This window comes from Telopea speciosissima, chromosome 5, assembly GCF_018873765.1.
Source record: "Telopea speciosissima isolate NSW1024214 ecotype Mountain lineage chromosome 5, Tspe_v1, whole genome shotgun sequence".
NCBI classification, from domain to species: Eukaryota; Viridiplantae; Streptophyta; class Magnoliopsida; order Proteales; family Proteaceae; genus Telopea; species Telopea speciosissima.
In genome coordinates, this window is record NC_057920.1 from 10,069,053 (window position 1) to 10,081,585 (window position 12,533).

Consider the following 12,533-nt stretch of genomic DNA (forward strand, 5'->3'; position numbering starts at 1 on the left):
ACGAGGTATATTCTAAGGGTGCAAGTTTGGCCCTGTCGGCCTGAACCACCCTGAGCCCGACCAGGGCCTGGGTTGAGATACCTGACCCTAAGGGTGGGTTAGGGCTGGAAATTACTGGCCTTGAGTCAGGGTCAGGTCAGGCTAGGGTTGAGACCTCGGGATGGGCTCGGTCGGGCCCAACTCGACTCTATTTTAAGTTATACTATAAATATATATATATATATATTGATATACTATAAATATTATAAACTTTGAATGTCATACATATTTTGTTATATAATATATTATATATGAAGATAATAAGTGATAATATATTTTATTCTAGGGTTATTTTATGTAAAATTGATAATTTTCTCCTAGACCCTGCCCAACCCAGTCCAGTCCATGCATCCCTACCTTCCCCCACTCCATGATTAGGGCCAATCAGGGTCAACCCGACCTGACCCTGAGGGCGGGTCAGGGTTGGATTTTCTAGGCCCTGAGTCAGGATCGGGTCGGGTCGGGCTGGGTCCAACTAAGGGGAGTCAGGGTTGGGCTGGGGTTTTGAAAAGCCTGGCCCAAGCCGACCCTGTTGCAGCCCTAGTATAAGAACACAAAAAATATTAGAAATACTTTTGTTATCGTCCATTCATTTTTTTTTAGCAAATTCCATGCACCCCCTCATGTTTGAACCAATTACAAAACACCTCCCATTGTTTGAACATTTACATGAACCTCCCTGGACTATTATGGGGTTTACAAGTAAACCATGTTTGTTAAATTGAAAACGTAAGTTGAAACTAGACATTTATGAAAGGTCACATTACCCATCAATAACGTAGCTTTTTCCCTTAATGTTACATACCCAAACCCATCTCCTCAACCATCGTTCCAACTTCATCTTCCTCCATCTATCTCACCTCTTTATTCTACAGTGATCTGCAAACCTCCATTGTCCTCTCCGGAGATCTGCGAGGGAGGAGCTCCACTCCCCACTCCAGCGATCTTCGAGATAACTGCCGTTTTTAATCTAATTGCAGGGATGCTAACAACATTGAAACCACTTGCAACTGTTACATAAAATTGATCAAGCTCGGTGCGAAGAAATTCAACCATCAAAGCCTGATTCTAGATGGTGAACTCGCGAGAGAAGATGGGGAACTGATCCGAGGGATATCAGTATTGAAGTTAATACAAGGAGATATGGTTTGAGCGAGGGTGGTCAAGGTCAAAGCAAAGAAATTCAACTTGTAGAACCTGATTCAGATATAACCAGCCGCGGGAAGAGAAGGGGAACACATTTCAATGAGGGTGGTCAAGCTCAAAGCAGAGAAATTCAATTTGTAGAACCACATGTAGGCTTGATTAGTCGTGAGAATAGATGAGGAGTTGCAGTTTCAACCAAAAAGGGGAAGAATTCTGAGAGAGTAGATCAAATTGCTCATACTGCAGAGCTCATAAATCTTTAAGACAAGCAATGGTAAAATCAAACCGAAGAAGCTGTTAAAGAAGCTGGTTCCAAAGAAGTTCTTTATCTCAAAGAAAGTAGATGATCAGGAGAAGCAACCTGATTTAAGTTGTGAATTATTTGGGATGAAGATGAAGTAATCACAGGGAAGGGCAAGAGCAGAGAGAAGAAGGAGAACCATAAGATGAAGAAGAACAATTGGAGTAAAAAGGAGAAGAGAGGGAGAAGGAAGTCAATGGCTCTGATTATGTTTCACAGTTGAACATTAACACCGATTTGATTGAAGGAAATGGAAGAAGAACAGAGGATAATTATGGGTATAGATTAATGATTCTGATTGCTCTCATTGGACTTGTACAATGTCGATTTATGGCAATTGTCCTCACCATGGCATGGTGTCTACTGGAAAAATCAGTACAAATTGTGACGAGAATATTGAAGATAACTTAAAAAACCAGTCCACATCTCTCTCAGAGAGATTTGTATTTATGGTGTTCTTGAGTTCTTTGGGTAGTGCTTTCAAGTTTCAGTTTATATCATCGAAGCTCAATGTCCCTTGAAGGTTCATCTTCTTGTTGGTAAACTCTAAATTTTTTGATACACATATTGTAACTTGTGGTTTTCTTTTCATTATCTAACAGTTGCAAGTGGTTTCATTGGAGAGAGAATTCGAACAAACGCCGGAAAAGTTATTACAGAGCAACGAGAGGAATTTTGGATGAGCGGTGTGACTCTGAATCGCAGGTGGGGGTTGCAGGAGGAGGAGGAAAAAGAAGAAGATTGGGGGATTTTAGGTTTGAGGATGTAAAAAAGGTAAAAATGGTATTTCCATTTTATCATTTTAGTTCAAGATAAAAATAAAGGTAAAAATGTCTTTTACATTTTAAAACTAACATTGCACTAACACCATCAGCCTTCATGGGTACGGACATAATTGTTGAAACAACAGAGGTGTTTTGTAATTGATTCAAACACGAGGGGGGGTGCATGTAATTTGCTTTTTTTTATTTATTTTAAATTCCTATTGGAATGAACCAGTTGTCAAAAAAACGTGCTATGAAATAAAGAAACAAAAGCTTTAATTTGGAACTTCTCCATTCCCAAAACAAAAGGGAGAAATAGGGAGGGCAAGTAGTTTTTTAATGATCACATGGTTAATTTGATGGGTAAAACAGTAATTTCAATTTTTTTTAAAGGCAAAATAGTAATTTCATGTTCAAAATAAAACACCACCTGCACCTCCACTGCTACCATCACCGCCACCGCCACTGCCACTACCACTACCACCTCCTCCTCCACCACCACCACCACCTCCACTTTGTTTTTGGTTATTCAATGATATGTTTGTTATAGAAGTTTCAAAAATATAAATTACTACCCATAACAAACGTATATCTATTTCTTTTTTAACCCCAAAATAGAAATTACAATGCATTATCAAATGTTTTTATCCATACATTTGGCCTAGTAATACAATTAAAATTTGTCGAGGCCATGGTGCATGTGCCATACATTTGGCCATACTGCAAAGGATCTAATAATAACAACGAAAAAGTTATTTATGAAATAGAAACATGGCCCAAAAAACAAAAGTATTAACATGTAGGGCCATAACAACTAGGAGACATCTGTTGGTTTGTCACTAAGTGGGCTTAGATTCTGCCATTCTAGTATTAGGTTACAAAACAAGAGCTCGGGCGTGTTTGGTGGGCCTAAATCAAATATCAGGACGAGTGCTTTTCTCCGGTATCTATTTATGCTTTGGTTGAGTCCCTTGTGGCTAACCCATCTATTGTGTAACATAACAAACAAACCCTTATATCAATCATTGCTATAATTTTTGGGAGAATCTGTGTTGCAGCGCAGGCTGCACCCAAGCACATGGGTAGCCTGTGCAGGGGGGCAGGGTGGTCATTGCTCCCACCCCCATGAGCCTAGGCATAGCCTGCGCTGCGGCACAGAGAACAGCACCCCACGATTTTTTTACTTCATTTGAATATTCAGGAATGATGCTTTGTTTCAGCATAAGAAAACCAAACCGATTATATTGTGCAATTAATCTATCGATGGTCCCTTGAAATGAATCTATTTTCTCCCTTCGTTGAAAGTATTAAAGACCCAAGTTGTGCCTTTCTTTCCTTTAAGGATTACTAGAGATTATGAGTGGGGATTATGCATATCTTTAATCTATGATGGTAGTTTTGAGCCTTCGAAAGACACTGTTGATTGGGCTTCAATCTTGATAAGTAATTCTCAGTTTATTGTGGCTTCAACAATCCATGGTTTTATAGGGACGTCACAAAAATCTGAGATACGAAGATTGTTTCAAGGGCTGCAACAAGCAAAGGTCCAAGGATGGACAACATTGACAGCTTGGATGGATATTAACAGGAGGTAGAATAGATCATGCAAGACGCACAGAAAGGGTGGGCATGGAAAATGTTTAATATTTTGTTGGAACTTCTAGTTTGAAAAAGTACTTTGTTGTTGTTAATATTAAGAATGAACGATGAATGTTGCCTAATCACGTGGCCCTTGTACCAGTGGGGGGCAATGGGGGGATGCGTAAGGGCATCTACCAGGGGGATTTTTTTCATTTTGTAGGAGGGTGGGGTGGTTATTTCAAGGGGGCTGTGTTTGGGTGCAAGGGCCATGCGACCAAGCCACATTCTTTTTCCTTGTTAAGAAATAGTGTAGCTAGGGATGTTATTCCAATTGCCCATAGGTGGGTTACGAGAGTTAAATTATAGAAGATGCGAAGGTGGAGTCGACGATACTGGACAATGTTTGTAAATCTATCTTTCTACTAATCTGCTTTAACTTTTCATAAAAAATGAGATATTTTTTCCCTGAACTTCATATACCACTATGGCGTTTTATTTGGATGATAAATCAGACAAGACTACTGGCTGTCTGAGCCAATTGGACCAGAGTCATGAATTGGTTGGTCCAAGTCATCAAATACAGGTACAAGGGGTACAAAATATAAGGGGATGGTCCCCCACACTACCGATTGGGGAGGGAATCTCCCACATCACACCATTCAGTGCATTGGAACTTGGAGGCTTCATAAGGTAAAGGAGAGAGACAATGTCAAGAGGAGTGAGTGTTAGGTATGTGGGAGGACATGTGAAAGAATCCCACCATGGCGACATGGGATCTTTAAAAAATGGGCAAGAGATCACACTACCTGGTCGCGTAACCCTTGCACCTATGTGGGGGCCAAGATCTAAGCCACTCAGGCTAGGCTTTTTGCTTTTTGACAGATGGACATATTATACTAATAGATGCAGGTCCCATCTCAACCACAAATCAATTGGAAGCATAATTAACTGGGGTTTTGGAAAGTTGGAAGGCAACAACAAAACATGGAATCCTACCTAATGAAATTTGGTGCACCACAGGAGATGCAATGTCTCTCCCAAACACACTGGACAATGTTACTATTCCATGGACTTGTTTATCTATTTTACTGGAATAGCAGAAATCACTTCTAATTTCACACTAGCATAGTTTCAATTCTGTTATAACGATAGTTTAGTTATCTACTTTTGGCTTTGTTTGTTTCGACGTGAAATTTTTCTTGAAAATTTCCACTTAAAAAAAAATTGACATGTAAAATTTTACATGTTGAAAAGTATTCCAATGTTTGTTTTTTAATGGAAGAAAGCATTGAAAAGTGTTTATATTTAGGAAGTAAGATTTACCAAGAAAAATTTTACATCAAAAAAAATGGGATTTTTTATTTCACAACCAGTGGTGTAGTAATTTAATTAGCTCCTGCTCCTATGTCTGAGTGCAGAGGCCACATGTTATCCTCTCTTGACAATGTTATTTTTTCCTTCCACAAAAATTATATAACAAGAGAGGAAAGATATCGCAGGACAGCCAATGTTCTTTTTTCTTAAAAATTATAGGGAAAGCATATGCTAGCACCCCCTATGTGCTATACTACTCTCTCTATTCTCTACTCCCACAATAGAGGGCAGATATGTCATTTACCTAAGGGTGTGCTACGCAGCCGCAGGGAACTCAATCGGTGACTTCCGTTCTTTATATTCCTTGCTTCCCCGACTATCCTTCCAGTCAGATTTTTCCCTAAACCCCCTATTTTGCTTATTGAGACTTCTGTTCCTGAGCTGGTTGCGGAGAAGCAATGGAGCCCGAATTTGGAGAGTATCGCCTGAGCTGCGAACTGCGGGGTCACGAAGACGATGTAAGTTATCTCGCCTAGTAATTTTTTTTTTCATGCTTTTTATCAATGAAATTGGTCACTAACGTTGTTCATCCATCACGAGGAGGGGAAATAGACATCGCATTCGCTATAATCAATAGTATGAACCTCTTTCAGTGAAACGTCAGTTTCATAGAATCTACTTTACAATGCAAATTTTAGTTCCGATATTGGCCAACCAGCGTTTGCTTAGATTATTATTTTCTCCCTTCGATTAACAAAATTGTCTGTGAATTTGTTTTTAACGTCGATACCTCATTTAGACTATATTTTCCGGAACAATGTTTGAATAGTGAACACTTGATCGTATAGGAAATTCTAATTTATATATTCCCTCTATTCGTGTACGGTTACTTGTTCATGGGATCACTGGACATCTCTTCCCAAAACATTCTGAATGGTTTTTAGTTCCAGAGCAACATCAACTGCATGCTCATCTATTGGAATTTGGAAATTTATTTCCTATGCTGGTGACCCTATTTGAGCACTTGATGAACTTAATAAGTGAGGATGCAATGGAGATGGCAAAGAACTTCAAACAACTCAAAATTATATTTCTGAAGGAAAATGTTACCCAATTGTTGCAAAGGTGGAAATCAATCTTAAAGAGTGGAAGAAACTGGAAAGGGAAACGATGTAGCATCATTTGGTCAAAGATCTGGAAGGGAAACCAGAAACGAGATACAATGTAGCATGTTGTGGAATTTTGTGGCCTTCACTTTCCCTTATTCAGATAATTCGTTGGATTTATGAAGTCAGTCAGCTGGATGTACTTGTAAATGAGGAAATTATTTATGTGGGTACTTTGACACTGTAACATTGTCATGCAAGAGTAGTGACATTCAAGGTGTTAAAGGCTACATCGATGGTGTCTGATGTCTGAGAGTTACACAGGACACTTTAGACCATATAGGATGTGGAAATTTCTGTAAGTAGTAGTTTAAAAGAATGGGTGGCAGGCAATAAATATAAACTTTCATTATAGCCTCTATCGCAATGTTCATATTATAGTGGATATTTTCTTAATCATTTTTTTTTACAGGCGTAGGTTCCTTTGTGGAACCATAGAGCCTATTAGGTTTGTGTGATACTGTGATTGTCATGTCCTTGATGTGATTGTGAGTAGCATCCGCTATACCCTCCAGTCTAGTTCGTCACTTGTACAATAGTTTCTGGAGGTTAGGTGGCTGATGTCTTTATATAGAATGATATGCCTTTTTAGATAATGGGGATCAGAACATTTTATACTCTAAACCAACGCCCATGATGGGATTGTTAAAACATTGAATTAGGCATGATGTGCAGCATGCCACCAAAGGATTTAGTAATTGTGATTAACATGCGCTGTTTTTACATATCAACCATGGATGGTTGCATTTTTTTTGGGGGTGGTGGTGGGGGGGAGGAATATCTTGTTTATACTGTAATGTTACTCCTTTTATCGGTTATTTTGTTTTTTTTCAGGTTATCTTAGGTTTATGGTAATTTACTAGATTTGGTTTTAATGGCTACATTTTTTTTTAAAATTATAAATTATGATGTATATTTTGTAGAAATCTCACTGTTATTGTTTATTGTGAAACTGATTGTGAATATTCAGGTTCCTTTTACATATAGTGGTTGAAGAGTCTTTAGGGCTTTAGCAGAATAGCAGTTCCCTTAATTCAGTATATCTTCTGCATATTCTGGTTAAATTTTAGAAGTGTCATGATATCTGATGCTGTACCCATTATCTGGTTGGGGAGCATGCTTGCTTTTGTTTATGTATTGTGCAGACGTTTATAAATATACATCATGTACCCTTATATTTATTTGGAGCATCAGTGACGTTGATAATTTATTTTGCCTATTTGGGTTAATTGTTAGAAGTGTCATGATATCTGATGTTGTCTACCTGATTTCTTGTTAGGTTCGTGGAATCTGTGTATGTGGTGATGCCGGGATAGCGACATCCTCAAGAGACAGAACTGTCAGGTTCTGGTCCCTGGACCCAGAAAAGAAGCACAATTACATGATGTCAAAAATTATGTTGGGCCATTCTAGTTTTGTGGGTCCATTGGCTTGGATTGCACCTAGTGAAAGTTTTCCAGAAGGTGGGCTTGTGTCTGGCGGAATGGACACTCTTGTTTTGCTGTGGGATTTGAAAACAGCAGAGAAAGTACAAATAATGAAGGGCCATCAACTACAGGTCACTGGTCTCACTATAGATGATAACGGGGACATTGTGTCATCGTCGGTTGACTGGTAGATTACATGAGAATCTTATTCTAGAGATCTCTTGTTTAGTTGCATGTTACATGTTCATGTCTAAGTTTCTGTTATTTTACCTTATATGCTTGTGCTCTGTTCCTTTTAGATGTAGTGGCTTCTTAATTTGGTTGTATTTTTAAATGAGCCTGCTCATATTCTACATGCTTGTCTTCTTTTCATCTCCTAACTATAAGGATGCCATAACGTAAAAGTTCTAACATGGCCAGACGCGAAAAAAGCAAGAGGTTGAGGGAAATTGGAAAAGCTAGTCGGTCCATCAGATAAACATGGAAAATACGCAGATTGCAGAAGAGGAGATATTCATAGTTAAATTCTTGATTTATTTTTTTTTCCTTTCTAGATTTACTACTAATTGTTGTGTTATTGGCCACACTTGTCAAAGCCTAGAAAATTAGTTGTGGGTATGATTTAGTACTTAGTAGAACTTGACTGCGAGGGAAAATGCACCCTCTTAACTTCAAGAAACTGAAACTTAAAATAAAGGCAAAATATATAGCACCCTAATTTCAGTCTTAAACCAAAAAAAGGTAATCATGGAGTGCCTGTGTGTTGCACACTTGCACTGGTAAAGTTGGGGGGGGGGTCATTCCCCCTGGCCTGGGATGAATCTCACCTTCAACTCCCAACTTGATTTGACCCTATAATGTAGTCTAGAATAGGAGATAATCCTACTAGGAGCCAGATATAAGCAAGGTCTGTCAAGCATGCTGTTTGGGGCTGATTAGGGGCTGTTTTAAGGCAAAATTAGGGTTTAGGATGGAATTTGGGAATGGGGTTTATAGGGTATTAATGGGCAGGTCTAGGGGTCAATATGGTATAAAAGGTTAGGGTTTGGATGAGTTTTGAAATTCGCAATTCTGGACAGAATTGAGTTGCAGGTTTTGGGCTTTAATGGAGTTAGGGTTTATGGGATTCAAACAAAAATAAAGGGGATCAATTGGGGAAAGGATTAGAGGATTAGAAGAAGAATTTTGGCGTCAAACTTTGGAGATTCCCGGCAGCAAGCCCAGTTGTGAAGGATAAAGCCACCTTCGAATTTGAAGAAGATCCTCCCAGCCGTCACGGCGTAAGGAGTCAACCGGATTCCACCAGTCCCTTTCCACCTTGATAGAACCACAAGGATGCACACTCACAAGGAGCACACGGGAATAACAACAATGGCAGCCAACAAGCAAAAACTTTTTCATTAATCAAATTCGTGTCCAAGGCTTTGCCCCTTACAACCTTATATAAAAGACTCAAAAATAGACTTCTACTCTAAAAGGAAAGCCCTAACCCAATCCCTAACCTATTAGATAACTTAAATTGACTAGGAAACTAAAATAGACTCAAAATAGAGTCCTAGTGACTTAAAAACAACTTAAACTACTTAAAATAAAGAAGATTTTCTACTAGCCAATAGGATATAAGAACCTCTTAGCCAATAGGATCACTTCACTTAAATTAGACCAATTGAACCAATTGGATTCAACCAATTTAAACCGGTTCAATTAAAAACATAAAAATAGACTAAATATTGGGTTAATCCCGTATGCAACCTATGTACCCCTCTTTTAGGCCCAGAAAAGTGGCCTATTACATAGAAAACCCATGGGATCAAAGGCCCAACATACATATAACCCAACCATTAGAAATAAGCCAATATCTATGATGAACCTGCATCACCCTAAAGAGAAAAAAAGAAGGTTAATTATGCTAATAAATTGAAACTAAGTTACTCTTTGAATTGCATATATAGACTATAGAGTAGTATATAGTGCCCAAGTGTATAGGACTACAGGTTGCTTGGCTTTCATCAATGAAATCTTCTTACCCTTTTTTTCTGAAAAAAAGCTCTAATCAGTAATCTCCTCTCCCAATCGAATGGAGAAAATTTGTAATATGCATTTTACTGACATTTCATTGATTGAATAGAATTTTCATGTAGAAATTATGGGTGGACCTCTCACCCCATGTGTTGGTGGATACATTGGCCTTTGTGTGAGAGAAATTTTACCTTTGAAATTTTCTTTTTTCTCAATGATGTGATTAACTCCTTGTATGTTTTAGATAGCATAACATCCATCTGAGTTGTTACTTTCTTCTCCTAAATTCTGCTTTCTGCATCAATACCTCCTATATCACCCTTCATCCTGCCAATCTCTCTAGCTTGTTTTAGATAGCATAACATCCATCTGAGTTGTAACTTTCTTTTAATTTACCATGCATAATTCCTTCACTTTTACCTCGATATAGGCTCTCTGTGGTTGGAACAACTCTAAAAACCTCCCGTATGGGATACCAAGTCAAAACCCCTCTCAGATAGTAACCCGGAAATTGTCTGAGAACTCAAACTTCACAGAATCACACCAAACTATAGGAAATAGTAGTTAATAGGAAGGATTAAAACCCTCCAAAAGATGGGAACAATCTGATTGACGGTTTAGGAGTAATTTGAATAACAGCGATCTCATGGGCAGAGATCTCAGAAACAGTAAAACTCAAATCAAACTCAATCAAGCCAACGGATTCCTCTTGAATTTGGAACCATTAGAAGACTAGGTAAGGCTAATAAAAACCCCCAAGATTAGAACTCAATCAGATGGCTAGATATGAATTAATTAGGAAAACAGAAATCTGAAATCCCAAATTTGCAGGTTTGAAGTGATTTTTTTTTAATAGCAGCCAAATAACAGATCCAAAGGTCTCCAAACCCCGGTTGAGTTGCACCCCAGGGGAGGCCTTTAATATCCCAAAGTTTCTCAGCAGACAGCCCTAGGGTTTGGGAATAATCAAAGAATAATTATATGCTGAAAACACAGAAAACATAGCATCCGTAAATCTGCTAACTCAGAGATTATACACTGTTTTGACTTCACCTGTGGATTGGAGTATGTTGATGGAAGATGAGGCAATTAAATCTGTTGAATGCAGTGATTGAACTCCAACCAGCAGCAACAGTCGTTGATCAGATCTCAGATAAGGATGTAGGTTGCGGTAGAAAAGAGGAAGAAGAAGAACTCGAAGAACTAGACCCATCTCAGGTTGGGCCTCTCACCCACTGTCTCACACAGTTTCTTAAGACAATGACAATCTTACATTCAGTTAATCAAATCATGTCTGGCTGAAGAGCCTTGCATTGTATTTATAGAATTAAAAGAAATCCTATTCAAACTATGAAAATCAGAATACTATCATGAATAGTAGTACTTACAAACTTACTGAAATTAAAATCCAACTAACAACTATATTGCTACTTGAACTAGGAAAGAAGTAAACTTATTACTAACTAAAACTACTAAGTAGCTCTTGTGAGTTTTGCTGAATCAACCCAGCACAGCCGGCTGGTGTCTACCTACTGTCTTCCTGCAATAGTAATGCAGCCCAGCATTCCTATCTATATCACCCTGTCCCTCTTCCATGAAACTTATTTAAAGTTTGACAACCTTGCAATTTGCTGCTTAATTATGTTGTCATGATACTCACATGTTGAAGTTACATATACTCTCTATTTAGTAGCTAATCAGGTGTTTTATTACTTAATTTATTCTTTTGTCTGGCCTCTCTGCGGTTGGTTACTTTCTGATGTTCTGGCTGCTGCATATTCAGCTAGTACTGTGAAAGGTCTTTTCTGCCTTCTTTTGCTGTAATATTGTGCACTTTGGTTGATTTTAGGTACTGAATTGGTTTATAATTTTAGGACTTTCCAACTAAAACTTCAATTGAATTTGTGTGCTGTTTTCCTGGTGCTTCTGCATTGTAGTACTATAAGACGATGGAGGAACGGCCAATCCATTGAGTTTTGGGAGGCACACAAAGCTGCAATACAAGCGGTCACAAAGCTACCCTCAGGCGAGCTTATTACAGGTGTGGTTCTGATTTATATTCTGTCATCTTTAACATGTTCCCCCCCCCCCCCTGCGCCATCCTATCTTCCAAACTTATTGACATAAATGTCTCAAATCCAGTTCTTACAGTTTCTCTTCTGAACTTTGAAAAGAATTTGCTTTCTGATACTGGTTTTTAATTTGCTGGAGAGAAGAACAGAAGTTGCAGAGTATGAGAGTGAAAAGAGTAAGATAACTTCTCCAAGTGGGCATTGAATACAAAATTAAAGTAGTTTTGGAGGGTGAAAAGAGTAAGATAACTTCTCCAAGTGGGCATTGAATACAGAATTAAAGTAGTTTTGGAGGGTCTGTGATGTAGGAAAATCACAGAAAAGGGCTTTTTTTTAGTTGCCAAAATGAACTTTGCATTGGGTTATATTTTTATTGGGCTTTGTTCTACTTTAGTGGGCCTATAATTTGAGTATAAGTTAAGAATATGGGATTTAGTCTTCCTCTAGTAGCATTAGGAATTCAAAGTCAAATTGATTGTTCGGTCCTAGTTTATAGTTTGGATTTTGGTGCTGTAATTTTTGTTGTTCACTTTTGGAGTTCAATTAATGCTCTTTCTGTGTATTCATGGTCAAATAAGTAAGAGTTTGAGATCCATTATTTTCCCTGCCTAGTGGGCATATGAAGTTCATTATTGAAGTAAAATACAATTTCTGTTTTGTTGATCCTGAATGGATTCGTGGCAGTGGAGATGGATTTCTCTACA

At 38.3% G+C, this 12,533-nt stretch overlaps 1 protein-coding gene across 2 annotated transcripts in view; it reads left to right on the forward strand.

The window, feature by feature from the left end:
- The first annotated feature begins 5,536 nt into the window (after positions 1–5,536).
- LOC122661239 (phospholipase A-2-activating protein) overlaps positions 5,537–12,533 on the forward strand; it is an 84,943-nt gene continuing 77,946 nt past the window's right edge. For both annotated transcript variants that reach the window (XM_043856583.1, XM_043856582.1), the window contains exons 1-3: positions 5,537–5,663; positions 7,591–7,925; positions 11,695–11,798. In XM_043856583.1, the coding sequence (XP_043712518.1) occupies positions 5,604–5,663; positions 7,591–7,925; positions 11,695–11,798 (499 nt within the window). In that variant the 5' untranslated portion in view covers positions 5,537–5,603. The remainder of the gene's footprint in view (positions 5,664–7,590; positions 7,926–11,694; positions 11,799–12,533) is intronic.